The following is a 25,816-nucleotide window of genomic DNA, read 5'->3' as shown; positions in this document are numbered from 1 at the left end:
ATGCATGGATTCCGATCCCGTGCAGCATTCAGCTTCGCATGCCGCTGCTGTGCCACAAACAAGATTCCTTTGCTCAGATCGCTTAATCTGTAGATCCTCGCATGCGTATGGTACACTACGTTGTATATACGTTGTAGGTTCTTCGATCCTTCGGCACCCCCTCCACCCCATCGACATGCAGACCGCTAGATGGCCGCGCGCGTTGCGGTGCTTCTGCCAGCCAGTGCAATTGTACGCATCTGCGGCCGCCGCGGTCTCGCATAAGCCGGCCCCTTTTTCGGTGTCTTTGCACGGCCTCACAACGGCCCTCCGTGATCCTTTTGCTTCGGCGCTTACGATACTGGTCCGTATCCCGGGGCCACCTTTCTTTTCCTCTTTTTTACTGGTTCTCTTCTCTTCTTTCCCCTCCCACTGCACAAGGACTTTTCATTACCAGAGTACGAAGTACGATTAATATCCCTCCTACGGACCAACAACTAGCAAGAGAGTGTGGACCGCGAGGCGCGAGTTGAATACCCCAAAAGCTGCCGATATGCAGAGGAGTTGCTGCACCACGCACTTTGCAGCCCATCTATGTACTCAACCAATTCATTGGTCGAAACTCTTGCATGGCATATGCCCAACGGACGCATCGGGATATCTACTAAGTACACTAGAACAACAGGCATGATTAGCCCGGAGCTCACGGCGCAACCACCCTTTTTGGCCCATATCGGTTGTGGCTCGTTCGTAGTCCGCGGCATACCTAGGGCCGAATTCATTTCAAGCCGAGAGCGTCACTTTTCACATGCAACCATATATCCGCCCGTCACGATTTGATATCACGATAGGGATCATATTCGTAAGGTGCCTTCTCTTATCGCCCGTTGGCTCGGAGGTTGCTTCGCATGAGCCTCGCACACGTACCCATACCATATGCCATGTACCTTGCCGCACGGCTAGAATCAAGTGGGCTGCGATACGATATATCGCTTGTCTAAAGCGACCGACAGTCTCGGCCCGTTTCTTGGCCGACCTGTTAGCTTGGTATGTACGTAGGTACTCCTTCCCGTCCGCCCCCTATATCCGAGTACTATCCTCCAGAGAAAGGAGTCTCGCTCTCTCGGCATCGGAGAAGTGATGGCTTATTGCCGCGCCGGCCGTGTCGAATCCATCCGCGCACCGGCTCGGCCGTCCACCGCCTAAGCTTGGAAGTCGTCTCCGGGCCATTTTCATCCACGTTACACAACGCGTTCGTTGATGCATACGTGGTACGTCATCAGAGTCGGTTCGATTCGTTGCCGTTGCTAACGATACACAATGCGTCTCACTTTCCGCTGACGATGGCGGAGATTTTCTATTCCAGGACAGTTCGGAGGAGTCCGAGAAAGTATACAACGTAGTTTCAGGCCTTCCCCGGTTTTCGAGTCTCTTCCCGGAACCTTCAATATGGAGTCGGCGGGATGGCGCATTTCGGGAGGGCTGATGCGCATCAAGTACCTACAAAGTACTTGAATGGTGCCAAAATGGAACCCAGCCTTTCCTTTTTTTCTTTTCTTTTTTTCGTTGTTGTTCTGCGGACGCGAGTAAATCAACAACCGGAGTAGGCTGTCACTTGGCATAATGATTGACGTGTTTTGATCGAAAATACCTACGAACACATCGAGTTACAGCCGCTCTCTTGGCGATTCAATACCTATTGACGACACCGGTTCGTCATCTCATAACATTCCGTTTGTGTTGACAACCCCGAGATGTCTGACTGGTCCCTCGGGGAAGCGCTGCTCGATCCGGGTGGGGAAACTCCCGCGGTCTAGGCTTCTCTTGGAGCTTTGTAGAGCAATGATTTACGCCTTGGCTCCGTTTCCGCCAGGCACATCCCCGTCGACAATACAGTGTACAGGGCTGCCATGCGGATTAGCAGCGAAAACTCAGAAGCTGATCCGATTCATGAGGAGACGTGGCGAGAGGAAACGAGGCGGAAGAACCGGCACGCGACTTGCTATCATGATAGACGGGGAGGAGATTGATTGGATGCCAAACGAGATGGGCACTACGCAGTACTTCGTACGTATCGACTTTCGGGGGAGACAAACCAACGGCGCACACTTACACTACGACGTTCCGCACATCGAACGTCCGATCCATACACCCAACCACAGTCCCCGCGCCACCAATTCCTCGTATCTAGTGTACACTTACAGAGGGCGTTAGGTAGCACGCCAATACCCAACATCCACACGGCCATCTATTTGCATGTCCAAGGGCGAAAAGTGGACTGCGGCAGTTAACAACTACTCGGTGACATACGTTGTACTCGTATGGGCTAGCCTGGGTTGGAGCCGCTGCTTTGAAGACGCGAGGAATACGGTACGAATAAGTCGGTGAGGGTTCCCCGCTTGGCCACCATGTACTTCGTATATTATTAGCCTGCCGGCCGGATAGGCTAGGTTTGACGAATCAGCTGGCGCCATTCATGCCCGTAATAAACACCGTGTCCCACCCACGATCCCGTGGCGTCTGTGGCTGTGTTTATCGTGGCGTAGCGGGAAAGCGGCACGGCTCGACTACTCAGTACGCCTGGCATTCTGTAATGTAATCCGCTTTGCCATGTCACGTCGTGTGGACACGTGAGGTATTGTTATGTATTTCTTTCTATTCATTTTTGAAGAACTGATTTCGAGCTTTTTATTGTTAACGAATCTTGGCGAATGATTTTCTTTCGAATATTTCCCAATGAATTATATCATCTCTCCGTAGCCTACAGAATCATACTGATCAAACTACAGGCGACGACACCACCACCCACCCCCTTACATTTCTCCCATCAAACCAGCCCTCATCACGGCCAAACCTCCCTCTTTTCCCACTCCCCATCCAGAACCCTCCCCGCATGCTTCCCCTCCACAAGCTCATCGTCCCCTTCTCCGGCCTCGGCCCCGACCCGGCGGTACACCCACCGTCTCGGCCTCTGCGGGTCGCGGAGGTCGACCTGGTCCACCTCCCGGGGCACAATCACCACGACGCGGAAATTCGCCCGGGCCGCGGGGTCATACAAGTCCTCCACTCTCCTTCCCACCCTCTCGGCCGCATCGTCCGCTCCCTCCGGCGGAATCGGCGTCCCCGGTGCCGGGTTCGCAAAGGACCCGCGCATGAGGGGACCCAAGTTGCCGAAATGCGCCGTGACCTCCCTCGCGAAACTGAACCCTTCACCCCCCTTACCCGTCGTGTCCCGCATCTGGGATAGGAGGAATCTCTTCCACTTGTCCTTGCCCTCTTCCCCCCCTCTCCCTGCTCCCTCGCCCTCTCTCTTCTCCCTCCTCCCCTGATCCCCCACCTCATCCCGCCCCTCGATATCAGGCCCCACGACATACGCCTCCCCACGAATCCGCCACTGCGTCATCGCCTCCTTCCCGCCCTCGCGTTTCCTCCCGGGAGCCCAAAAGACCGCCTCGACGGGCCCTCCGCCGCCTGACCCCAACGTCCCCGCGCGCGGGGTAGCGGCGCCGAAAAAGTCGGGCACCTTGTCCATACGCGCGTCCGTGGTGAAGGCGACCATGTCGGATTCCATCCCCTCCCTGTTTCGGGGGGCCGTGTTCCGCTCGTTGGGGAGTAGGGTGCCGAACATGCCTCGGAAGATGCAGGTTCGCGCCCGCGGGACGTAGGTCTGCGGTGGCGGCGGGGGTGGTGCCGCGTCGTTGTCGTCGCCGTGCTTTCTTTGCATGCACGGCGGCGACGTTGACGTCAGGGGGTGCAGCGTCGCGAGGGTGAATTCGATGGGTTCCGCGCCGTTGTTGTATGTGATGTTGAGATGGTCGAGGAAGAGGTCGCGCCAGGGCGCGGGAGGGGCTGTGGATGTCATGGCCTTGTGGTGTGCAATGGACTCGTTCCGCCTGGATGGGGTGGGGTGATAGACTTGAGTATTGATGCTGCGACGGTGGATGGGGAATGTGAGGGTTTTGAGTGAGAGTCGTCTCATTTGAGGGGGATGATTAGTAGTAGTAGGGTGAGGTTGGTGTGGGAGATGCAGACTGGAGAAATAATGCATGTCCGAGCCCCGCCCGCCCTTGGCTACGTTCCGAGTCGCTGAGATTCCTCTTGCATCATTCAGACACCACCTCGACATCCGCCTCGAAGATTAGCATCACCCAAGGGAAAGAAAAAAAAAAGTAGTATTTCCATGGAATCGATAACCATGCAAATCGAGTCGGAGACCACGGATATTTTTGTATGCCGACCTGACACCTGCCGGCCCTGCTACAAAAGGAATCCCGACACAGCGAAATGGTGTAATTTACAGAGTCCAAGAAAATAGTCCATATGCGTCGGCATGAATGGGACAGACGTCCCTATTAACCCCAGGGCAGATCCCGTTCCCAAAAGAACCCAGCAAAATAAATCGTTCGCCTGCTGTACATCCCCATCATCCACACTCGATATATGAATCAGTTCTTCTCGTGGTCATCCCTCCCCGCGCCCGCAAGTTCCGACACACTCCCAGGCACATACCGAAACCCGTTCGCGATGACCGAGTCGGCCAACTCACCCGCCCCACCGGGATGGTTCGCATCCTCATATGTCGGCGGTCGCCCGTCGTCACTCGCGTACCCCGGCAGCGAGCTCGCCGGGCTCAAAGGGCGCCTCCACTCACTCCTCGCCTGGGCCACTCGCTCTCGCACTTGCTCCCGTTCGAGCATTCGCATCCTCCCTTCCCCCGCCGCCACCATGTTACTCACCACCATAGTCGCCTCCCGGAACCGCGCGAGGTCCATCTCCATCGTCGTGCTCATATCCGACACCCCGCTCTCGCTCTCGTTCTCGCTTGCCCCGTCATCGCTCTCGAGAAGACTGTGACCTTTCTCGTCGTTACTGTCGACATCCTCATCGTCCGAGTCTCTCCCCGACTCAGACCCTTCCGTACCCACCAGTGTGATGCTTTCGCTATCCCGTATGCTGCGCGGTCGGCCGAGCACGCGGCGGTGGTCGTCGGCTTCCTCGTCGTCCACATCACTTCCTATGGTGAAAAAGTCCACGGGAGGCGTGGCGACCCTATCGAACTGGGTGCTGTGGCGGTTGATCGGCACCCAACGCGGCGGTGGGGAGGGCCCGTGACCGTCCTCCAACACCCGCTGCCTTTCCGCTTCTTTTTCTTCGTCTTCGAGACTAGCACGACAGAAGATGCGGTCGAAAACCCTGCGTACGGACGCCTTTACGATAGCCCAGCGTTCAGTCACACGAGAGCGCCTCTCGGCCCATCGGCGGCGAAGCTCCTCGCGGCGGTTGTGAGCGCACCACGAGTCCCGGGACGCGCGGCGAGCGTTCCATCGAACGCAACAGCAGTGAAGCATGCATATGAGACTGATGACGGCGATAATGGGGACGAGATAGAATAACACGTCATCGCCATGGTCCTGGAATGCGCTCAGCCGAGCCGAGAGTTAGTCGGTATACCACGTCATACGCATCACGGGAGGGTGAAGTCGAGTTTGATGAACAGGAGGGACTCACGTCTAAAAACGACAAAGGCTTTTCTTCCCCAGCAAGAGAAGAGGAGGACCCTGGCGATGGTTCAGACTCTCCAACGAGCGGGTGTTCATGGGTTGGCTTGGGTCGCAGGATGGTGTCGATCGAGGTATCGGGATCCTCGGTCTGGTTTCGGTCCGACTTATCCCACGAGAAAAGGTCACAATTGCGGACCGCCTCCTCGCCGAAGATCTGGACGATGACCTTCTTGATCTGGTCGGCGATCCTCTGGACAGCGCAGCGTAACCGGCCCAGTTGGCACTCGCCCTGTTCGCCCGTCGTCGAGGTACGGAGACCATACGCCGACGCCATGTACGCCTGCTTACGGGCGACGGTCGCCTGGAGGTCCGCTAGCTGACGATGCAGCTCCTCGAGCTCGACGAGGTCGGCCAGCATGGACATCTCCTCCGCGGCCGAGAGCGCGGAGAAGTCGCCCTGGGCCACGACGGTCGCGGGGCCCATGATGTCAAGAATCTCGGGGTCGGTCTGGCGGAACTCAACAGCAATGTTGGGACCAATACGCCCGCCCTCGTCGAGGTCACGACCGCCCACGTCGCGTATGTGGAACAAAAAGCGTTGGAGTTCGCTGCCGACGATATCCCAGTCGGTGGAGTCCGGGTCAGATGGGTCTCGCACGCACTCGACGGCCCATACTGCTTCGATGGTAGAGATATCGGATGGAGCCTTCTCAGAGTCGACATTCAGGTCGAGGTCGCGGAAGACCAAGTCGCCAGTAAGGGGGGCGACGGAGGTGATGGTTGGGGAAATAGCTCTGCCATTCACAGTGATGTCGGGGGTGCCACATGGTGTGTCGACCTCTCCGAACTTGAGGTGGAGGTACTACAGATGCGTTCAAGTAGGACCATGGTGAGCAACAAGAGCCGTAAGGCGACACAGAACAAAGCTCTGGGAGAGGGACGCGAAAAAAGGGACAGGGCATGCCTACGTGAGATTCAGTGCGGTCGGAGCCATCGACGGCCGGAACATCGAGAGAGAGAAGGACATCGGCGGTTCGAGGGGATGCTGGCGCTCCTGCAGGTCCCGTCAATTAGCTCTGACCTCAATGACATATCCCGTCTTGATCAGGATTGAACCAGATTGGGCACTGATAATCAGGGGAGAAGCAGCTCACCCCGTGGTACTTTAATGTTGAACGGATTGTCCACGGCCAGGGCACCGACCAGCGGTGATGACCAGAGGGGCACGAGCAGAGCCCCGAGAGTGAGAGGCCCGCGCATGGCGGCTGTCACGGGGTACTAGGACTAGATCGGGGTGTGTCGACGATCTGTCGTCTGGCGGTCGGTCGGTCGACGTCGAAAAGGGCAGAAATCCGATCGGTCTGGCAGCACGCGACAACCGCAGAGTGGGATGTGGGAGGGAGAATCTAGGGCCTGCGGGAGAGAGATGCCCTTCTACCCGAGACGGTTCATGGGAGAACCCGATCTTCCCGTCGCGACAACACTTGAATGACGTGGCGGGAAACAGCGACAAAAAGAAGGCGGATTGGTGCTCCCGCCTTCGAATAATCGAGACGCCGTAAACGGGACGATACACTCGATGATTTGCGAGAGTTGGTTGATGAACGGCCGACTGAGTGAGGGAATGACTGAATGGACGATGAGTGGGAAAGGAACCAACGACGGGAAATGAGACGGAGAGGGGCTGAGCAGAGGGAAGAGGCTGTGCAACGTCTAGTTGGGTACTTTATTGGTACTTAATTATTGGTGCAATTACCGTAGGCTAAGCAAGTCACTGATAAGTAGCTTCATTGGGCGATCTTATTGGCGGCCAGGAATAACATTGACCGGGTCGAATTCTGGATTGATGTTGGGACCCTGTCGGAATCTGTACCGGCGACATGACACTGGAATATTCCGTCAGCCCACGGTTGGGCCTCGCCAAAAATCGGTAACCCTTTGGAGTAATGCCCCGTAAATTAGGACGTGTCCAGCTCAGGGACATATCGCTACCACTGATCTCTAGCCATTGACAGCTCTGTTAATTCGGCTGCCTGGCTGCACGCTTCCAAATGGGAATTGAAGAGCCGCCGTCAATCCATCTTTACCTTACCCTTCCGACAAGCTTGTTGACACTTGGCCTTATGGATCAACTAAACCCGGTAAAAGATCTGATACGGCAATTGACTCCAGACTCGGTCGTTGGCTTCTTGTCGTATCGTCGTCTATTCTTATACCTCCATGTGGTAGCCGATAAGCGAAGCCTGTGGGATTACTGCCCCTGTGAAATTTGTCATCATGCTAATGCTCTTATCCATTGTACGGAGTATCGGAACACTTTTGGACCGAACTCCGAGTTAATCCCGTCTTATTCCAGACTTCATGAACCCTACCCCCAACAACGCCAACTACCCATTGTACGCGACTCAAATTACAAAAACTCCCGTAACACTTGCACCCGTGACCGCGCCACATCCGACCCTTGCTCCCCCTCGCCCATGATTTGCATAATCTCAATCATCCGAGCTGGCCGCCCAACGTCAGCACTGCATGGCACAAGAAGAGGAGAAGATGGGAAGATATAGGGTCCGTCAGTATAAAGGGCACGCTACTCACTAATATCAGCCCGCGCCCGCACGAACAACGGATCCTTCGCCAGCAGGACCTCCCCGCCCACGTCCCTGGCCGCCTCGCGCAGTATGCTCCCGATGCACAGCGCCTCGAGGAACGCCCGGTGGTTGAACACCCACCACACGCGGGCCTCGTGCTCGAAGACGCTGAACAGCACGAAGAAGCTGTTGATGGCGTCGTGCGCCGCGTCCAGCGCCCCGCGCACGTTGACCGGCGCCTCCGGGCTCTCCGACGCGTGCACCAGCATCAGGTTGTGGTAGTAGTTGCTCGACAGGAACAGCGCCTGCCGCACCACCCGCTTGCTGCTGCCGTCCCCCGACTGCGCCAGCGCCGTCAGGCTGTTGGCGTCCCACGATCGGAACACGTCCGGGAACGACCGGTACACTGCCCGAAAGTCCGCCACCAGCCGCGACTTGTGCCGCGCCGTGGTGCAGATGGGCAGGTCCAGCGATCGCGGTGAGCAGATGGTTTCCTGCACGAGGTTGGCCAGGGTCCACGACCCGCGGATGTACGCCAGGTCTGTCGGGTCGCTGGCCGCGATCGCCGACCCGTCGTCCTGTAGGTCCTCCACCGACACGTCCGTGTGCGTGGCCGACGGCGGCAGCGATAGGAGGACCGTGAAGAACGTGTCCTGCAACAAGACCGCCTGCCACAGTTTCCTCCTCTGTTGTTTTTCAAATGGGCTTGCATCCGGAGTGACTATTATTTTCGATGACTGTCAGCAACCGGTTGTATGGCCTGGCTAGAAGTGTTCTAGGAGGAAAGGATGAGGCCAGGCGACCGGACAGCTTACCGATATTCGGATCCCTATGCAATCCCATTGCGTGTGCTTGCCGTATCAGTATTCCGGAAAAGGCCCAGCCGTCCGATGCATGATTGTCGTTGATGAGAAAGTAGGTTATCCTGGCGGTCCCAGGGTCAATTTTCGTCTCGGAGACAGAAAGAAAAATACAAAAGTACAAAAGAAGAAAACGACAAAGCAAAAAGACGTACAAAACCATGGCCTGTATAGACCGTATAGACGCCGTGCTGAGGTAGGAGAATATCCGCAGAGCCTGATTACTCGCCGAAGCATAAAACTCGGCCGTCTGCTTCCCCTGGTGCGGTGACGTCGAGACAAACTGGGTCCCAAGGGCCAGCATGGTGAAGATGAGCCCCACAAAGTCGGGATCGGCCCGGTTCTTCTCCTCGAGCGGCAAGCTCCAGAAATGCTCGTAATCGGCGTAGAAGGTCTGGCGGTGGATCATGGGGTAGACCGGGTCGACCACCTCGAAGTACTGCGACATGAGAATGTCGGCCTGGATCTTCTCGGGCAACACCGAGATGACCTCGGACAGGCCGCCCTCGAGGGTCCAGTAGTTGGCGAAGGGGTGCTCGGAGCCGATGCCGAAGACGTTGCTCGCGCCCGGCTGCGAGTAGGGGACGTTGGACAGGAGGCAGGTCGACAGACCGCGCGAGGTAAAGCTACGGCCGTCTATGGCGCCCCGGTCGGCTACGTTGGGGATGCTGGACGCCGGTCGGTCCCCGGCGCTCTTCTTGGGCGGTTTGGTCATTCGGCGTCCACTGGCCGCCGTACGGTTCGTCTCCCTGATATCCGGATGAGCTCGAGCCGATCATGACGGAGGAAAAAAGAAATTGGAAAAAAGGAAACATTGGGGTGAGAGTTGAACAAGAGAACCTACTCAAGCAAGTTGGCCACGGCGGCATATTTACATTCCGTCTGCCGCTTGATACAGGCCAGACAGTGCGGCCTCCCTCTGTCGCACTACGGGAGTGATTCACACCAGTTAGTATAAGACGGAGTTTTGTCTTGGAAGGCAATGCTGTAACACGTAGACATGGATGAGACGGCGCACGTACCTTGGTCTTCCTGTCGACACATGCCTGGCAGCTCAGCGTGGGCTTGTTCCGCTTCTGCTTTTTTCTAGGCGGCTGCTGATTCTGCTGCCCATCGACGGGGCTGGCAGGATTGGCAGGACTGGTATGACTGAGATAGCTTGCATGGCTGCCATGGGTGTCTGGGCTTGTGGCCGGATCCTCTTCCTTGACATGGCCATAGGCGTTATGCCCGTCGAAACCCAGGGGAGCGGCTCCAAGGCCGTTGGTGTGGCGGAGATAGGACCCGCTGTTCAGAGCATGGGGCTGGGGGTGCGGCTGGGGTGGCGGCTGTAGCTGCGGTTGTGGTTGTGTTTGTGGCTGGTATCTCCCGAATGTTGGGCCGGGTGAGTGGTAAATGTTCGAGGCGGCCGATATCGATGAGACCGATGTCGGGGTCAGGGCTGCATTGTGGTCGGGTGCGAAAGTGTGAGGGTCGGAGTGGTCCGTCATGACGGATGACGCTAGGGATTGTGACGTCGTTCTTTTTGCCTATTTTTTTCCCTCTCTTTCCCGTTTTTAACGAGGGAATTAATTGGCAACGGCTTGTCAGTTTACAGCCGTGTGCCGAGAATCTCGGGGCGTGCCAACAGGGCAGCCTTTTGCCGTCCCGACCGTTGCAAGTGTGTTTCTCAACGGCGACCTTCAACCCCGGAAAGTAATGCAGACGGGCGATGAGCTCCGCCGAGCCCGTTCCACGACCGAGCGTATTCCCAGGTTTGAGACAGTGGCCGGGGCCGTTCCGGTATTCCGATAGGATTGGTTGGGGGGTTGGGTTCCGGGAATAAGAGAAATGGCGCTGCTGTGCACCGCGGCGTTTCTTATGCCCTTTGCGACGGCGTCGGGGATGTGGCCGCCTTGTTACTGGGAATAAACGGGTGATGGGATGAAGCGGGAATGGTGGACTCGGGGAAGAGGGGGAGAAGGTGGGAATAACGGAGAAGAGGGGGAAGTTAAAAGATGAAAAGAGAAAAAAAGGCATGACACATGTACCTCCCCGATACTGATGGCAGGGCGCGTGGGAGGAGCCGGTAAGCTAGTGGGGTCTAGACTAGGTGGGTGAGCTAGCTTCTGCCGACGTCGCTGAGGGAGGCGATCAACCTGGACGGGGAATACTTTGGTACACCGAAGCTAACCCTAAACAAAAGCACATATACTACCTATCATGAGTAACGGATTTTCGCCGAGCATGTAATTACTATATTGCCGTGAATAAATGATAGGAAAAAGATGATATTATCTCGAATTACGTTCGATTTAGATACCCGTGTCTGGACATCCGAAGACGTACCCTCGGTCATTCCAATTGCTCCGTGCCATGCCGGTACAACATACGAAGTACATGTACTTCGCCCCATATGCCCGGAAACAGCGGACGGTACACAAGTTCCCTTCGACTCCTCAAGCATATCCACATACCAAACAACTCGCATCATGCTAGATACGTCTTTTGAATCTACCCAAGTGCCGTCTCTATAACCCTCCTTCGATGGAACTCTTTGTCTGGAAGCATGATCACGGGTGATGATCTTACCTTCAAGAGGTACAATCCCGCTGTACTTCCCAGAACCATCACCCAAATATGAACGCATGGTAGTTCTCCCCAATCTTCCTCACACCCTCTTCGAGCCCCCAACCCTTCACTTCACACACCTTGCGGTACATCGACTCGAGTGCCGCGTCCATCTCGTCACCAGCCACATGTAAATCGCTTTCCACCAACACCCCGTCGTCGGGGCACGTCCGCAGCACGTCCTCGAACTTTTGCAGTCCGCCCGCGGTCCCGAGGTTGATCGCCGTGGAGAAGGAGACGAATATGCGCGCCGGGATAGCCGGGTTCAGGTATTGCTTGAGCATCTCCGCCGGCCCCGAAAACGAGTGCAGGCATATCCTCGGTGGGTACGGTCCTCCCTGGCGACGCATCCCACTCTTATCCTCTCCGCGTTTCGCCGTCCTGCCACTCGCATGCATCGCATCCTCGCCCTCGTCCTCGGACGCCGATGACGACGACGACGAAAAGTCCTCCGCCCCCGGCGCAATCTGCCTCTTCTCCTTCCGACTCAGCACTTCCCGCTCGTGACCCTTCCAGCACGACGCCAGCGCATCGTAGAGGACCCCGTGCGCCTGCACGCCGTGCACGCTGACGGCCCGGCCGAGCTCTCCGGCCAGTCGGAGCTGCGCTTTGAGCACGGCGACCTGGTGGTCCATACGCACGCGCTGCGAGCTGAGGAGACGCCCGTCGCGACCTCCCGGGGTCTTTCCGTCGTCGGCGGCTTGGGTGGATCGGTCGTCGGGGAAAGGCTGGGGCAGGCGGAAGGCTTTGTCGAGGCCGATCTCGCCGACGAGGGCCAGCGGGTTGTCCAGGAGGCGTTTGCGGGTGGCGTCGATGTACGAGGAGATGGCTGCGGGCTCTGGGAGCGAGTCGAGAAAGGCGTCGTCGTCTGGTTTGGGCGCGGGAGTGAGAACGGCAGAGTAGTGGGCTCGCTTGGCGGAGCGGACATCCTTTTCGTTCCCGTCCGCCGGTGGGCGGTATGTCCTTTCGGATTCCGGGACGGTGTCGTCGTACAGCTGGTGGGAGAACCAGGGGTGCCAACCGAAGCAGGGCACGACACGTGCCTGGTTGCGGTCTCGGTTGCCGGCTAAAAGTTCCGAGACGTCTTTTTGGGTGCGAACAGCGAGAGGCGATGCGGCTACGTCGGCGACGAGGGATTGGTCCTGTGACCGGGTTGCCATGACGGTAAGGACGGCGGCATTCATGCGTGGGATATCCTCCAGAGAGACCATCGTGTCGGTGGGGTGACAATGAGCATCGTAGACGCCAAGTGACCAAGGGAAGGGATCCCCGGGGCCAGAGCCATCTCTAATGTCGTCGTTGGTTTGGCCGTGATGCTGTCGACACATGGTTGAAGGAAGAGGGAAATCCAGGCATCTATTACAAACCACTTTTGGGTATCAATTAATCACACGCGGGAGAACACGAGGAAGGCAAGCTCTAGGGAAGGATGTCGTGAATTCAATGGCTTGATTCTTCCTGGGGAACTGAACTGGATGACTCGATGCTGTGGTAGGATGATGTCAAACGGGCAACAAGAGGCCATTGCACGGACGGTACGTGCGGTGTACATACATCTGCCAAGTACCTACCTACCCACGGGCCACTCGTGAGGCACTCTGAATTACCCCGCATGACGACACCCTGTCTGTACTTAGTAGCTCTCTGTCAGTAATCATGGAATGCTTCACTGATTTGCCCCTTCCACAGTATCACATGGTAGAAGACCGACAATAAACGACTTTCGGTCACGGACTTTCAGTACTTCGTATTTTGTTTATTTAAGCTCTCACGGTGACGAGTAAAGTGCGGATACTCACTGCAGTGGTTTCAATTCCAACCGGTCGCCAGATTATAATCGCTCCAACGGTCTAGTAATAACGCCAGCCATTGTTCTTATCGCTATAGTTACGTACCTATTTCCTTATCAGCCAGGCACGCCGCAGGCATGTGACATTCCCGCCAGACTGAGACCATTCTTATCCATCGTCGCAACACCATAGCACTTCTCCCTCTGTACAACCTAGGATTATCCTCTCGTCCTTGTCATACATCCCCTCTTTGCGCAACGCCTTAAATTTACCTTCTCCAGTTTCTCCCTTATTAGTGTTTCACAAATATCTGGGAATCCCCAAGTGTCCCCGAGAGTCTCATCACTTGGCAATCCTATGCGCCCGTCCGGGCCACCCCGCCATTGCCGGCAGAGAGCGACCTAACTCTGTTGACACACCGTGGCTCGCGGGAAATTTAATCGACCTACTCGTCTGGCGGAACAGGATGCATTCTGGTTGAAGACGCCATTGGTTTGGCTGCGCCATCGGCACTCTGCCGACTTCAAATCATGATATTGAGATACTGTGAAGAGAATCAGAGCATCCGACTGCACTTAACAACCACCGTCTATCCATCACTGCCGCCCGATCGCCAGGGCTGTCAACTGCCCCCCATGGCTCTCATCAGCGCCTCGTACATCGTCATCTTCCCGTTCATCATGTTCTTCACCATCCCGCTCGCCATCCTTGCCGGCGTCACCACCACCATCTCCTTCGCCATCCTCATGTTCCGCCTCCTCCTCGTCTACGTCCAGCTCTTCATGTCTCTTCTGCCCTCCTGTCTCACCCCGATCCGCCACAGTTGGCACGCCCCGTACGGTCCCGTATCGCTTCCGCCATCGCCAATTTCTTCCCTGGGCTCCTCGCCGCCGGGCGAGTCGGCCCCGGTGTCCTCGGTCCCACTGCTTACCAACGCCTCTCGAAGCCTGAGCTTGAACCGCATCCCGCAGCGACGACGACCCCGCTCCCGCCGTCTGTCCTCGACCTCGGCCGCCGGCCGGGACGTCTCTGCCCCGCCACTCGCCAGCGAAAACGGCGGCAACGTGGGCCTCATCCCGAGCATCGGCATCGGCCGCGACTTTGAGGGCATTGGTGGCTGGCGGCTCGGATGCGACGACGAGACCGACGACGAGCGCTGGGCCATGATCAACTCGCGCCTCGAGTTCTTCGATAGGATGCATCAAGGTGCAAGACACCATCGCCGGGCTTCCAGCGGCGGCACCGATGGCGGCCTTACGATGAAGGGTAGGCGTCGCAGCAGGAGGCCCCATTCTGTGGTCAATAGCCCCGCCAGCGTCAGGAGCGTGGCGCGCGTGTCGCCCAACAGTTCGAGGGCGAGGATGCCCGGCGTCTCGTATTCCGATAGGGCACCGACGGAGGACGACGGGGAATACTTTCCTGCTGTAACTACTATCTAATGGTTGACGGGGTTGGCTTGACCGAAAGGGTTTGTCGTTTGACGCGCTGCTGTCTTTTTTACATGTTTTGCGAATGATGAATAAACGGCCAAAGACGGATGGGATCGTTAATGATCATCTTGGGCCAAGTAAAGGATGAAGGCCCGGTTGGTTTGTATGTGTTCTGAATCCGAGATTTCCATCGGCCAGATCGGAAACGAGGGAAACTGAAATGGAGGAACAGAAACCCTGCTCGTACGCCTATTCGAATAAAAGTATATTGTCAACATGAAATGCAAACGTTGGCTTCCGTGAACGTCCATCCGACGGAGAATTCACATGCCATTGGTATCAACCAACTCCAGTACGCCAAACCGTCACACGCCACCTTCTCCAACTACAACGTTTGCCAAAAATAATTGGCATAGAAAAACCGACTAAACTTCTTATCCATATTCACAACATGGACGTCGCCCTTGCGATCATTCCGCACGATGGCACGCGAGAAGGCCTCGCTGCCGCCGCCACCGCCGACAGAGGAGCGGCGGCTCTTGGTCCTCTCGTCGCCTCGCTCAATCTCGATGCCCAGGCTCCGGTACACGGTGAGGCGGAGCACGACCTCGTCCTCGAGCGGGTCGCGGGCGCGGCGCCGCCGGGCCTCCTCGTCCGCCATGCCGTCGACGCCCTGGACCTCGAGTTCCTGTAGCCGGGCCGTGAGGTCGGCGGCCTGCTGTGCGAGGCGCTCGGCCTCAATCTCGGCGTCCGACGCGGCTTTCGCTGTGCGGAACTTTTTGGTGTCGAGGCGGGCGATTTCTGATGCGTGTTTTGCAGAGGAGTGTGACGCTGTCAACTCGGTGTGTTGGGAGGACATGGTGTTGAGTGTTCGGGAGAGTTCTAGGTAAGGGTTGGTTAGCCCGGTACCATTCAGGCCACGAGAATGCTTATTTTTCATCATCATCATCATCATCATCCTCTTCTCCTTTTCCCTGTATTATCGTGGTGTCTCTGATTCCTGGCTTCGAGTAATGGCACCCGAGGGTGGGTGGCGCAACAGTGGGGCAATGTCATACTTTTGAGGGCATTTTCGGCTTCTCGAATACGGAGATCTCGGGCTTGCTGTAGAGTAGAGAGGGATTCGGCAACGCGAGCGCAGGCTTGTTTGTCGGGCTGAACATTGAAGTTGTTGACTGTGTGGTGGATAAGCTAGACAGAGAAAGCGGAGAGCGCCGGTCAGTCTGGGATGCGACAATTGCGAGGTTTTGGGGTGACAAACTGTGGCGGGATCCTCGGCGAGAAGCATCTTGGGCTAGTTTCCCGACTGGAACTTTTCGGTGGAAGATGTAAATGTGTTTTGACGGCAGGAATATCGTGATTCTTTCGCGTTTTTCGGGTTGTCGCGTGGTGTGTGGTGTTGACGAAGAGTAAATCCAGAAATTAGGAGTCCAGCCCCACGCCTCACGGTGAATGCCCAAACATGGACTGGTGTCACCGGGACGACCAAGGTCCGCGTCCCACTTATTCCTTCTTATCGGTTCTTATCGCGTTCCATGACCCCGTGACGTCGTCATACCGTGGCTGGCGCATCGCCGAGGATCATCACTCCTGGTTCCATGTACCTCGCGTAGGTACCCATAGCTTCTGTCACGTCCGAAACCGAACAAGTTTGAATCCATTTCCTCTACCAAGAACACCACTGAACACCACTCTCTGCATGCCGAAATCTTGATGCCTTCTCGCTTCAGAATTGCATCTGAAGAAGGGCGTTATTCGATATCTACATTTGACTGAATTACGCTACCATGCCGTCCGAACTACCTTGTATGTCCCCTCTCTCCGAAAAAGTCATGTCCCGCACCTCTCTGACCCCATTCGAGCAGATGCAATCGATGCCGAGACGTAAACCTCCTCACGATATTCATAACAAGAAAATAAAAGTCGTCCTCTAACAAGCGATCCTAGGCCTCTCAAGGCGTCGGAGCTCCAGGTCCTCCGCGCACAGTATGAAAAAGAAGGCGACATGGTCGGCGTTCAGACCAAGTTCAACTACGCCTGGGTACGCACCGAATGCGACCTCCCTGCCAACTCGTTTTTAAATTCCCTTGATCCCTCGAAGCTCTTTCGCGTGCGTAGAGGGCGAAAGATGTGCGACAAGAGAATTTGCGTCTCTGGGGTCTGGCTGACAGGAAAACCACTTTCTTTTAGGGCCTCGTGAAATCCGACAACCGACACGACCAGCAACTTGGAGTCCGACTCTTATCCGAAATCTTCCGCACGTCACCCGAGCGTCGTCGAGAGTGCCTCTACTACATGGCCCTGGGCAACTACAAGCTCGGAAACTACGCCGAGGCGCGACGATACAACGACCTCCTGCTGGACAAAGAGCCGGCTAACCTGCAGGCGGCCGACTTGCGGCAGCTCGTCGACGACAAGGTGGCCAAGGAGGGACTCATGGGCGTCGCCATCGTCAGTGGAGTGGCAGTTGCCGCAGGTGTGGTCGGGGCCTTCTTGATGCGGAACGTCCGGAAGAGGTGACGTGGGCGTTGTATGGAATTTGTGTGGATATGTGAGTTTTCTGCTCGGGGGGCAAGCACCACGACCGACATGGGAGAACTACACTTTGGAAGCCATTTGGAGCAGGATCCTGGGAGGAGGAAGCGAGATGTCATGAGAACACCTCGCACTGTCAAACCGTGTACTTTTACGAAACCATGTGTATTGGCGATGGCTGTGTCGATTTTATGCCAAGGACACGTAACTCTACATTCTAATGGACTAGCTTCCTTGCATGTCTAAACAATTTGCCACTGTAAGGGTCCCAATATGAACAAACAGTTTCTACCCCAGAATTGTCCAACCGTGTACCGCTGCAACTAGAGGGAGGTGCAACGCCTTCAACAAGTCTTTTCTCCGCAACGTCTATAACCCACGATAGATGGCGTCAGATTGGCTAAAATTTCCGAACTTAGTACCTAGTTAGAGGCAGTTTGCACTTTTGATAAGCTTCTGTGGGAAGCCGCAAACGAACCCAAACGTTACTTTTTTCAGAGAAGTTGATGGAATTCGGTGGAGCTGGGTTCGGCTCCATGATGACTCAGCAGACGACGTCCCGACCCTGAATGTTCCGATGGGAACGTCACTTTTACATTGGCAATAGCGTCAAGCTTGCCCCTCGATATCCCCTTTTTTAAACTAGCTTCTTTAATAATTACCTTTTTATACCTTAAACTTGCCTTCCGAACGTCAGAACGTCACGACTCATCAGCCCGAATTCTACGACGCAACTCAACCCGGAAACCTAGACAAGATCTTGAACGTGAATCACGTCCGCTCGCCGCCCTACCTAATCTGGACACATCTTACTTGCTCCACCTCGGTGCTCGCTCTCTTGATCGCGTGTACAGTCTCGGAATCGTGATTCAACACCCTGATTCACTATTGTGATTCAATATCGTGGCCATATCCAAAAAGAAAACAAGGTCGAGAGGTAAAGGTCGCCCTACATATACCAGCTGCACGTTCTTGGCCACGGAGGACAAGGCACCATCTCGGCCCAACCTACACTTCGTTGCAAGCATCGGGTTTGAGCACCGCTGACCAGGAACTCCTGGCATTTAGGCTCCAACATTTTATGCAACAGTTCTTTTCGTACGCCGGTTGACAATAAGTCATTGTCTTGCTGCCCTAACAGCGTCATATTCCGTACCACTCGCCACATCACGCTACTCTCCTGGTTGTCAGACTGAGTCCAGATACAAACAACTCTCCCAATCGACAGGCTGACCAAGCCGAGCTTCTTTGCGGTACTGGCATCGGAAACAACATTTGCACTGCGATTCATACATCGAAAGACGACAGCAACGACGCTCATTACTTCTCTCGCCGTATAACCCGGTTTCGCTCCTAGCCAGCCCAACTTTCGCAACCATTGCGTACCCGTCGTCAAAGTGGCATTCCGAGCGATCCAGACCGTCGGCCTGCTCGCAGGCCTTGGACTTACTGCAGTCGCCGCTCTGCGGCGTGCCCGAGAAGGGGCGGAAATGGATTTTCAAAACGTCAGCAGTGGTTCTGCCGACGCTTCGACCAGGGGCCGCGAAAGGGTCTTCTGCCACAATTGCGAGAATGAATGGTTCCGAGATGTCGCCGGCCTCGTGTGTCCCCGATGTGACAGCGATGTAACCGAGATTGTGAGTTTTGGCTCTTCTTTTCTTTTTTTTCCCCCCAGGGCAGTCGGAAATTACCCAAAGACGAAGGAGATGTAGCTGACAAAAGTATCCAGATTGATCCAGAAAACGATCCCCGCGAGTTCCACGATGGGCGCTCCCTTTCTTCGGGTGATGGGATGATACCTCACCTGCGCCGAGCCGCCGATACCGACTCAGATCCGGAGGAGGCCGATATAGAGGAACACGTACATCATGGGCCTCCTGGGTTCCACGTCCATCGCACCACCTGGAATCACGACGGACGCGGTGGGGATACGCATGGCCGCACACCCGGAGAGCGTAACCAACCGCCTGACCCCAGCGACACGGACCAAATCATGCACCGGTTCTTCGACATGCTCAACACGTTTGGCGCTGGCCTCGGGCCGGTGCCTCGGCCTGCGCAGGAGGATGAACCCCATTCAGCCCGGCGTAATTTTCGCATGCCCGGAGCGGCTTTTGGCAGCCCTGGAGGTCAGGTCAGGACGTTCACAACAAGATCGGGCAACGGTGGCTTTACGAGCTTCACTATCGCCACGGGACCCGTGCACTTTGGCGGTGCTGGTCGCCGTGGCCCCGGTGAAGCGGGGAATGATGATTTCCAAACGTACGTTAGACCCAAGTAGTTCTTTTCTTCTCCTACTTCCTCTCTCTTCCCCTGATGCATTTGCTAACTTGCTGAGCAGCGTTTTTGGTAACATCTTGGGCGGAGCGGGTCCTCCACACCCCGGCGGCAATAACCAGACTGGCCCGGAACAAGGCGCTCAACAACCCCAGAACCCGGCCGAGAACCTGGCGATAAGCCTCCACCAAATCCTGAACCTGTTATCTCCGGCAAATGCCCGTCATGGCGACGCTGTGTATACGCAGGAGGCCCTCGACCGCATCATCTCTCAAATGATGGAACAGAATCCTCAGTCGAACGCGGCTCCGCCGGCTTCGGAAGCGGCCATCAACAAGCTGGAGCGAAAGAAGGTGGACGCTGCACTGTTGGGACCCGAGGGTAAGGCCGAATGTACGATTTGCATCGACCAACTGAAGATAGGGGAGGAGGTTTTGTTCCTCCCATGCAAGCACTGGTTCCATGAGACGTGCGTCGTCATGTGGCTCAAGGAGCACAATACTTGCCCCATATGCCGTGCGCCTATTGAGGAAAGCAACAACAATAACAATAGCGATACCAATAACAATAACAACAACAATAACAACGACACAAACAACAGCGGCGAGGGTGGGCCCCGTCCCGACAACGGTCCGAACAACGGGCCCAGCGATTCTGGTGCCGGGCCGTCCAACTCGGGAGCTGGGCCAGCCCCTCCCGGCGGTGGTGGCGGATGGAACGGCATGGCTTGGGACTTCCCGGCTGGCGGAGCAGGTCCGTCCCCGCAACCGTCTAGTCGGACACAGGGCCCGCACATATACCGGTGGTCCTTCCAGTTCCCGCCACGGCCTACGGCGGGCGGTCCTGGAGCGAACGAAAGGTCGCGGAACGAGCGGCACATGTCCCGAGACTCCGACTCGAGAGCCGACACGTCACGCAGCCGGCGAAACTCCATGTCGCCGCCTTACGAATCGCCTCCGGTCCCAGTGCGGCAGCGTAGTCCGACGCCGAGCAGCCGGAGGCGGGACGAGGCACAGACGACGGGACACGCGCAGAACCAGGGCCAGGGCCAGGGCCCGTTGAGCTGGATCAGGAATCGGTTTTCGAGGGCGTCTGGGTATGGAGACGGGGATGCGGGGGAGCAGAGATAGCAGTAATGGGAGAGTTCTACTGCCAACGGCCGCTTGGGAGTTGCGAACAGAAAGAAAGGCAAGGCGGGGTGGGAATATACCGATACACATGCGGCTACATTAGCGAAAAGACGGCGCCCGCGAGTTAGTCATGACAGGACAGGCGTTTTCTTTGATGTTCCAGCCTCCCATTTACACTTGATGAACTCCCAAGGTGCCTGTTGAATATCACTTTCGTCGAGTAATACCTAGTGCTTGTGTTGGGCGAGGTAGTCCAATATTGGACTAGCACGATCTTCTCCGGCCATGACCACAGGAGTAGTGTGAATAAATTTGGATCGTTCAAAGTTACTCCTTCGATACCGAACCACCAAACTCAAAAGAATTGCAAAAAGGAAAAGGACATGAAAAGAGAAGGCATTTACACGTAAATCGACCTATAACAGGGAGAGGAAGGTGATGTACAAGTATTCGTAGGTACTTTGCCGGTACGTACTTCGTATGTAAGAAGGGCGTGCCCTGTCATCTGGATCAATCTCGCTTAGTAAACACGGGTCGGGTCGCTTCAGAGTTAACATGTACTGTACCTAGGGAGGTACAGCAACTCGCCACAAGTGTCAAACCGATGTACCTACCTACACACACCTATACCGTAGTGCTGTAAGTATATCGGCTCGACAGTTTTGTCTCGCTACTGTATGTACACTGTACTTTGTACGATGAGTAAAAGCAATGCGCTTTAGCCTATCATGGGCACCGCTGCTCGCTTTGTCATCCAAACCTTCGTGTCATGCGAGTCTCCAAATCGAAGCCTCCTCGTCTCGTCCCGTCTCCCACTCACTCTCCTTTCACCCTCTCCTTCTCTTATTAACTCGCTTATCCCAACCCTTGGCCCATCAGCAATTTCCACGTCGGAGGAACGGAATTACGAAGAAAGAAACGAGGAAAACAGCACTGCTCCAATGAGAATCACGAGCTGCTGATTCAGCCTCATGTCCTGAGGCCCCCGAACCTACACAACAGCAGCATTGCTCTCTCATGCCCGTTTCGATGATGCCACGCCTGTACGAGGAGGAAAGGCGACGACGAATATCGAAACAGTAAATGTCGACACGGCTTGCGGTCTCTCGGCATTTCCGATCCCCTTCCTCAGCCCGGAGCCTCGTCATACGCCTTGTCCTAGCCCGTCACCGAGTCCAAAAGCTTAACACCAACCCCTCGATTCTCATCTCACCGGATTTTTCTACCACTATAGTCCTTATTATCAACTAGCTACGAATCATCACCGTCTTCCGTTCAATTGACATCCTGTCTGCTTTGGCTTAGACTATCATATACGGTCACTTGAGCCCACCCCGTAACCCCGGACGTTGCCCTTGGCGGCTCTAAGGACTTTTCAGGTCGCCGCGTTTCTTCCCGATCCACTGATTCACACTGAGCCTCACCAAGTTGTCCCTGTGCACTGTTGTAGTGTATAGGTAATAGGAGCGGGAGAGCGGGCCACAACATTCCCAGCCATCGCTGAAGTAAGCTACCGATACGATACCGGTAGTCTTCTCGGCGCCGGAAACGACTTGTGACTCGGAAGAGTGCGTCTTGTCCGTCTCCTCCATCCCGTCCGTCTGGCCCTGCCATGGATGCTTCGCAGGACCTTCGCCATCCCGCACTGGTCGGACCCGATCCCTCGGGCAAGGGGGAATCTCTTGGCACCATGCCGGCCAAGGCAGGCACCGAGCCAAATCCCACACCTCCTCCCCTCAGCAAAAAGAAATCCCGCCGAGGTGCCGACCCGGCATCACAGAAGCGTCGATGTGTCAGTACCGCCTGCATCGCCTGTCGGAGGCGCAAGTCCAAGTGCGACGGCGCCCTGCCCAGCTGCGCCGCATGCGCCAGCGTCTACGGCACCGAGTGTGTCTACGATCCCAATTCCGACCATCGCCGCAAGGGCGTCTATCGGGAGAAGATCGACAGCACAAAAGCCCGCACGTCCACCTTGCAGATCCTCATCGAGGCCATTCTCAACGCAGCCGAGGACGACGTCCCCGATATCGTCAGGCGCATTCGCACCTGCGACAGCCTCGACGCGGTCGCCGAACAGATGCTCAAAAACGAGAAGCAGCCCGCCGATGCCGTCCCGGACGAGTCCCTGCAGGAAGACGACGGCGCCGCCCTGAGTCCTATCGAGGGCGAACGTGAGCTCGCCAGGAGGATGGGCGAGCTCCGGCTCGAGAAGGGCGCCTTCCGTTTCTACGGCGGCACCTCTCACCTCGTCTACCTCGGGGAGCCCATCGAGGCACCTTACCACGAAGCCGATTGGGATGACCTCGCCCTACAGGACGACGACCCCATCCTGACCTGGACCACCGTCACCAGGGACAAGGCCCTCATCAACCACCTCATGACCATGTATTTTACGTGGCACTACCCCTACTTCACCACCTTGTCGAAACACATGTTCCAGCGAGACTTTGCCAGGGGCCGCCACGCCCTGCCGACCAAGGGCATAGGATTCTGTTCGCCCTTGCTCGTCAACGCCATGCTCGCCCTCGGCTGCCACTTCTCCAGCGTGCCCGGCGCCTATGCCGTCCCCGGCGACAGCGGCACCAAGGGCGACCACTTCTTCGCCGAGGCCAAGCGCCTCATCTTCGAGAAGGGCGAGTACGAGAGGTCCAGGCAGACCACCGTGCAGGGCCTGGCCCTCATGTCGGTCCGCGAAGCCGGCTGCGGCCGGGAAGCCGCCGGCTGGGTCTACTCGGGCATGAGCTTCCGCATGGCCCACGACATTGGCCTCCACTTTGACGACGCCCGCGCCACCTCGGACCGGGAACACCTGGACGACGAGACGGTCGATGCCCGGAGGATCACCTTTTGGGGCTGCTTCCTCTTCGACAAGTGCTGGTCCAACTACCTCGGCCGCCTGCCGCAGATCCCCAAGAACTCGTACAACGTGCCCAAGTACGACGTCTTCCCCACCGAGGACGCCGAACCCTGGCTGGCCTACACCGATCATGGCTTCGACCGGACCGTGGCGGCCCAGCCCTCGAGGACGCGCGCCGTGGGCCTCGAGCTGTCCAAGCTCTGCGAGATTAGCAGCGACCTCTTGCTCTTTTTCTATCACCCCAACCACATCGGCCGGTCCAGCGGCAAGTCGGTCGAGCTGAAGAAACTGAGCGAGCTCCATCGTCGGCTGGAAGAGTGGCGCAAGGAACTGCCCAAGGAGTTTGAGCCGAAAGAAGGCCAACTCCCGAATGTCATCCTAGTCCAGTAAGTCGAGCCAGCCCAGAATAGTCCCCTTTCCCTATCGCAGACGACTAACATACGCATCTCCCATCGCAGCATGTTCTTCCACCTCCAATATATCCACCTCTTCCGCCCGTTCCTCAAGTACCGCCCCCACTCCTCCCCGTTGCCCTCCCACGTCTCGCCCCGCCGCATCTGCACGGCCAACGCCGGCGCCATCTCCAAGCTCATGCGCCTCTACAAAAAGTCGTGGGACCTGCGCCAGATCTGCAACATCGCCGTCTACATGATCCACTCGGCCTGCACCATCCACATGCTCAACCTGCCCGAGAAGACGGCCAAGCGCGACATCACCCACGGCGTGAAGCATCTCGAGGAGATGGCCGAGGACTGGCCTTCGGCCCGCCGCACTCTCAGCATCATCAGCGTGCTCGCCCGCAAGTGGAACGTCGACCTGCCCGAGGACGCCGCCGCCACCCTCCAGCGCACCGACGAGAAGTATGGCTCGTTCAACACGTCCGACGTCCAGACTCCGCAGTCGCAGTTTACAGTCTCCACCACGCCGTCGTCGGACCGGGACCACGACCACCGCGACGGATCTCCGCAGGGGGGAGGAGTAAACCTGCTTGATGAAGACGGGTTTGATCCCATGAGTCAGTACGCTCAGGCACAGCAACCGCGCTTCCCGTCTGGCCAGCAGCAGCAGCAGCAGCCCAACCCCCCGACGACGGACATGATGTTGAACGACGGGGTCACCTTTGCTTCGCTCAGCGGTGTCACCTTTCCGTCATCATCAGCCCTACCGCCGCAACAACATCAACACCAACGCCAACACCAATATCATCAACAGCAGCACCAGCAGCAGCACCAGCAGCAGTCGCAACCGCAACCGCCGCTCAGATCCATCAGTGGCGGCATCAACCCCGGTCTAGCGGACTGGTCCACCCCAAGCTACACTCAACAGCCACCCAGCTACCACCCCTCCAGCCATCACCACCCACAGCACCCGCCGATCGCCACTCAACGCGGCTTCAACCCGCTAAGCCAGAACACCCTGGGAAACCTGCCACCCCATCACCACCAACACCACCAACACCACCACCACACGCCACACTCCAGCGTGGCCAGCACGTCGACGAGACCCCTCGGCGTCAACCCTACCCACCAACCACCTCCACCGCCGCCGCAGGTATTCCAGGCCCTAGAGCAGGATTGGTTCCTCAACGACGGCGCCAAGTGGCATCAGAACTTTGAGGCGTGGGGAGTCGGCGTCGGCGATGGTGGACTCCTTGGCGCCGGCGGCCCGGAGCCAGGTCAGGGTCAGGGTCCGGACCAACAACAAAACATGTTCATGTTCCCGGGTGTAGGTCAGGCATCCGGGGAAATCGGCGAGGGATCGGGCGGCGCAGCGGCGTCGAACAGTCACGGCGGAATGCCGCGACAGGAGTCTGAGGACCGCGGTAGCAACAGTGGTGTGTTCGACTCGCTAAGCTCGCTTGGTACTGATACCGTTTGGTTACCTCCTGGTCTGGACTGACCTGGAGGAGAGAAGGAAGGAAGGAAGTGTGCAAGGTGATATATTACTGCACACTTGCGTATTCAGCTGTCATCTACAGATCTCTCCCTCGTGTAAGGGTTGATACAGACACGTATCCACACGCATGTATATACCGAGATGTACGTTTTTTCATTTGAATCACGATTTCACTTTCATATATGAATATATATATATATATATATATATATATATGTGTGTATCTTATGATTATCACGGTCCCAACACCCGAGGACGCCTCCGTCGGATGATTGGACTATATTGGCGTCAAACGGATTGGCATCAGGGGGTAGACAGACGGAGGGGACCACGACCCCCTGGACCATTTCCCATTCATGGAAA

At 56.7% G+C, this 25,816-nt stretch overlaps 12 protein-coding genes across 12 annotated transcripts; 7 read left to right on the top strand and 5 right to left on the bottom strand.

Annotated features, from left to right (window-relative positions):
* Positions 1 to 887: 887 nt before the first annotated feature.
* On the top strand, positions 888 to 2,648 carry ACRALDRAFT_205690 (uncharacterized protein; the record flags this gene model as incomplete). Its single annotated transcript, XM_071021789.1, has 10 exons — positions 888 to 948; positions 993 to 1,026; positions 1,118 to 1,349; positions 1,383 to 1,497; positions 1,567 to 1,582; positions 1,653 to 2,169; positions 2,194 to 2,349; positions 2,444 to 2,497; positions 2,526 to 2,569; positions 2,615 to 2,648. The coding sequence occupies 10 exons, from the start codon at positions 888 to 890 to the stop codon at positions 2,646 to 2,648; spliced, it is 1,263 nt and encodes a 420-aa protein (XP_070879360.1).
* A 25-nt stretch (positions 2,649 to 2,673) lies between these two features.
* ACRALDRAFT_1059818 (uncharacterized protein) lies at positions 2,674 to 3,314 on the top strand. The gene has a single exon (XM_071016112.1). It carries the CDS (start codon positions 2,691 to 2,693, stop codon positions 3,306 to 3,308), a length of 618 nt encoding a protein of 205 aa, XP_070879359.1. The 5' UTR covers positions 2,674 to 2,690; the 3' UTR covers positions 3,309 to 3,314.
* An 834-nt stretch (positions 3,315 to 4,148) lies between these two features.
* Positions 4,149 to 7,087, bottom strand: ACRALDRAFT_1059822 (uncharacterized protein). The gene is made up of 4 exons (XM_071016113.1): positions 6,635 to 7,087; positions 6,449 to 6,534; positions 5,488 to 6,342; positions 4,149 to 5,390 (listed from the first exon to the last, which is right to left on the bottom strand). The coding sequence occupies exons 1-4, from the start codon at positions 6,738 to 6,740 to the stop codon at positions 4,425 to 4,427; spliced, it is 2,013 nt and encodes a 670-aa protein (XP_070879358.1). The 5' UTR covers positions 6,741 to 7,087; the 3' UTR covers positions 4,149 to 4,424.
* Positions 7,088 to 7,692: 605 nt separating this feature from the next.
* Positions 7,693 to 10,875, bottom strand: ACRALDRAFT_1059824 (uncharacterized protein). Its single transcript, XM_071016114.1, has 6 exons — positions 9,951 to 10,875; positions 9,773 to 9,855; positions 9,084 to 9,677; positions 8,884 to 8,993; positions 8,076 to 8,789; positions 7,693 to 7,985 (listed from the first exon to the last, which is right to left on the bottom strand). Exons 1-6 carry the CDS (start codon positions 10,416 to 10,418, stop codon positions 7,891 to 7,893), a joined length of 2,064 nt encoding a protein of 687 aa, XP_070879357.1. The 5' UTR covers positions 10,419 to 10,875; the 3' UTR covers positions 7,693 to 7,890.
* A 96-nt stretch (positions 10,876 to 10,971) lies between these two features.
* Positions 10,972 to 11,490, top strand: ACRALDRAFT_205692 (uncharacterized protein; the record flags this gene model as incomplete). Its single annotated transcript, XM_071021790.1, has 4 exons — positions 10,972 to 10,983; positions 11,034 to 11,085; positions 11,251 to 11,429; positions 11,476 to 11,490. The coding sequence occupies 4 exons, from the start codon at positions 10,972 to 10,974 to the stop codon at positions 11,488 to 11,490; spliced, it is 258 nt and encodes an 85-aa protein (XP_070879356.1).
* Positions 11,171 to 13,040, bottom strand: ACRALDRAFT_1059826 (uncharacterized protein). The gene has a single exon (XM_071016115.1). The coding sequence runs from the start codon at positions 12,864 to 12,866 to the stop codon at positions 11,538 to 11,540; it is 1,329 nt and encodes a 442-aa protein (XP_070879355.1). The 5' UTR covers positions 12,867 to 13,040; the 3' UTR covers positions 11,171 to 11,537.
* Positions 13,041 to 13,963: 923 nt separating this feature from the next.
* ACRALDRAFT_2038997 (uncharacterized protein) lies at positions 13,964 to 14,767 on the top strand (the record flags this gene model as incomplete). The annotated part of the gene is made up of 1 exon (XM_071020920.1): positions 13,964 to 14,767. One exon carries the CDS (start codon positions 13,964 to 13,966, stop codon positions 14,765 to 14,767), a length of 804 nt encoding a protein of 267 aa, XP_070879354.1.
* Positions 14,768 to 15,143: 376 nt separating this feature from the next.
* Positions 15,144 to 16,152, bottom strand: ACRALDRAFT_2130374 (uncharacterized protein; the record flags this gene model as incomplete). The annotated part of the gene is made up of 3 exons (XM_071024000.1): positions 16,020 to 16,152; positions 15,817 to 15,949; positions 15,144 to 15,640 (listed from the first exon to the last, which is right to left on the bottom strand). The coding sequence occupies exons 1-3, from the start codon at positions 16,044 to 16,046 to the stop codon at positions 15,144 to 15,146; spliced, it is 657 nt and encodes a 218-aa protein (XP_070879353.1). The 5' UTR covers positions 16,047 to 16,152.
* A 557-nt stretch (positions 16,153 to 16,709) lies between these two features.
* On the top strand, positions 16,710 to 17,278 carry ACRALDRAFT_1028054 (uncharacterized protein; the record flags this gene model as incomplete). The annotated part of the gene is made up of 2 exons (XM_071014833.1): positions 16,710 to 16,799; positions 16,949 to 17,278. Coding segments are annotated over 2 exons (420 nt in total), but the record flags the coding sequence as incomplete, so codon positions are not given.
* A 680-nt stretch (positions 17,279 to 17,958) lies between these two features.
* Positions 17,959 to 18,772, bottom strand: ACRALDRAFT_2031416 (uncharacterized protein). The gene is made up of 2 exons (XM_071020681.1): positions 18,362 to 18,772; positions 17,959 to 18,230 (listed from the first exon to the last, which is right to left on the bottom strand). Exons 1-2 carry the CDS (start codon positions 18,612 to 18,614, stop codon positions 18,163 to 18,165), a joined length of 321 nt encoding a protein of 106 aa, XP_070879351.1. The 5' UTR covers positions 18,615 to 18,772; the 3' UTR covers positions 17,959 to 18,162.
* Positions 18,773 to 18,783: 11 nt separating this feature from the next.
* On the top strand, positions 18,784 to 20,700 carry ACRALDRAFT_1053905 (uncharacterized protein; the record flags this gene model as incomplete). The annotated part of the gene is made up of 3 exons (XM_071015797.1): positions 18,784 to 18,930; positions 19,023 to 19,555; positions 19,635 to 20,700. 3 exons carry the CDS (start codon positions 18,784 to 18,786, stop codon positions 20,698 to 20,700), a joined length of 1,746 nt encoding a protein of 581 aa, XP_070879350.1.
* An 830-nt stretch (positions 20,701 to 21,530) lies between these two features.
* Positions 21,531 to 25,655, top strand: ACRALDRAFT_1073768 (uncharacterized protein). The gene is made up of 2 exons (XM_071018147.1): positions 21,531 to 23,943; positions 24,016 to 25,655. The coding sequence occupies exons 1-2, from the start codon at positions 22,313 to 22,315 to the stop codon at positions 25,454 to 25,456; spliced, it is 3,072 nt and encodes a 1,023-aa protein (XP_070879349.1). The 5' UTR covers positions 21,531 to 22,312; the 3' UTR covers positions 25,457 to 25,655.
* Positions 25,656 to 25,816: the final 161 nt, after the last annotated feature.

Source organism: Sodiomyces alcalophilus, assembly GCF_042370955.1.
Source record: "Sodiomyces alcalophilus JCM 7366 unplaced genomic scaffold ACRALscaffold_1, whole genome shotgun sequence".
NCBI lineage: Eukaryota > Fungi > Ascomycota > Sordariomycetes > Glomerellales > Plectosphaerellaceae > Sodiomyces > Sodiomyces alcalophilus.
The sequence above is the reverse complement of the archived record's forward strand: the minus strand, read 5'-3'. Positions and strand labels throughout refer to the sequence as shown.

Excerpts from the sequence above, each read along its gene's own strand:
- ACRALDRAFT_1059818 (XM_071016112.1), top strand. The coding sequence starts at position 2,691 with ATGATTTTCTTTCGAATATTTCCCAATGAATTATATCATCTCTCCGTA.
- ACRALDRAFT_1059822 (XM_071016113.1), bottom strand. The coding sequence starts at position 6,740 with ATGCGCGGGCCTCTCACTCTCGGGGCTCTGCTCGTGCCCCTCTGGTCA. Across the intron at positions 6,343-6,448 it reads CCGACCGCACTGAATCTCAC|TACCTCCACCTCAAGTTCGG; the intron begins GTAGGCATGCCC and ends ACGCATCTGTAG. Across the intron at positions 5,391-5,487 it reads AGCCTTTGTCGTTTTTAGAC|GACCATGGCGATGACGTGTT; the intron begins GTGAGTCCCTCC and ends AGCGCATTCCAG.
- ACRALDRAFT_1059824 (XM_071016114.1), bottom strand. The coding sequence starts at position 10,418 with ATGACGGACCACTCCGACCCTCACACTTTCGCACCCGACCACAATGCA. Across the intron at positions 8,790-8,883 it reads GCATAGGGATCCGAATATCG|TCACTCCGGATGCAAGCCCA; the intron begins GTAAGCTGTCCG and ends CGAAAATAATAG. Across the intron at positions 7,986-8,075 it reads GCGGGCGCGGGCTGATATTA|CTCGGATGATTGAGATTATG; the intron begins GTGAGTAGCGTG and ends TTGGGCGGCCAG.
- ACRALDRAFT_1059826 (XM_071016115.1), bottom strand. The coding sequence starts at position 12,866 with ATGTGTCGACAGCATCACGGCCAAACCAACGACGACATTAGAGATGGC.
- ACRALDRAFT_2031416 (XM_071020681.1), bottom strand. The coding sequence starts at position 18,614 with ATGAGCGTCGTTGCTGTCGTCTTTCGATGTATGAATCGCAGTGCAAAT. Across the intron at positions 18,231-18,361 it reads GTTGCATAAAATGTTGGAGC|CTCTCGACCTTGTTTTCTTT; the intron begins CTAAATGCCAGG and ends GGCGACCTTTAC.
- ACRALDRAFT_1073768 (XM_071018147.1), top strand. The coding sequence starts at position 22,313 with ATGGATGCTTCGCAGGACCTTCGCCATCCCGCACTGGTCGGACCCGAT. Across the intron at positions 23,944-24,015 it reads CCGAATGTCATCCTAGTCCA|CATGTTCTTCCACCTCCAAT; the intron begins GTAAGTCGAGCC and ends CTCCCATCGCAG.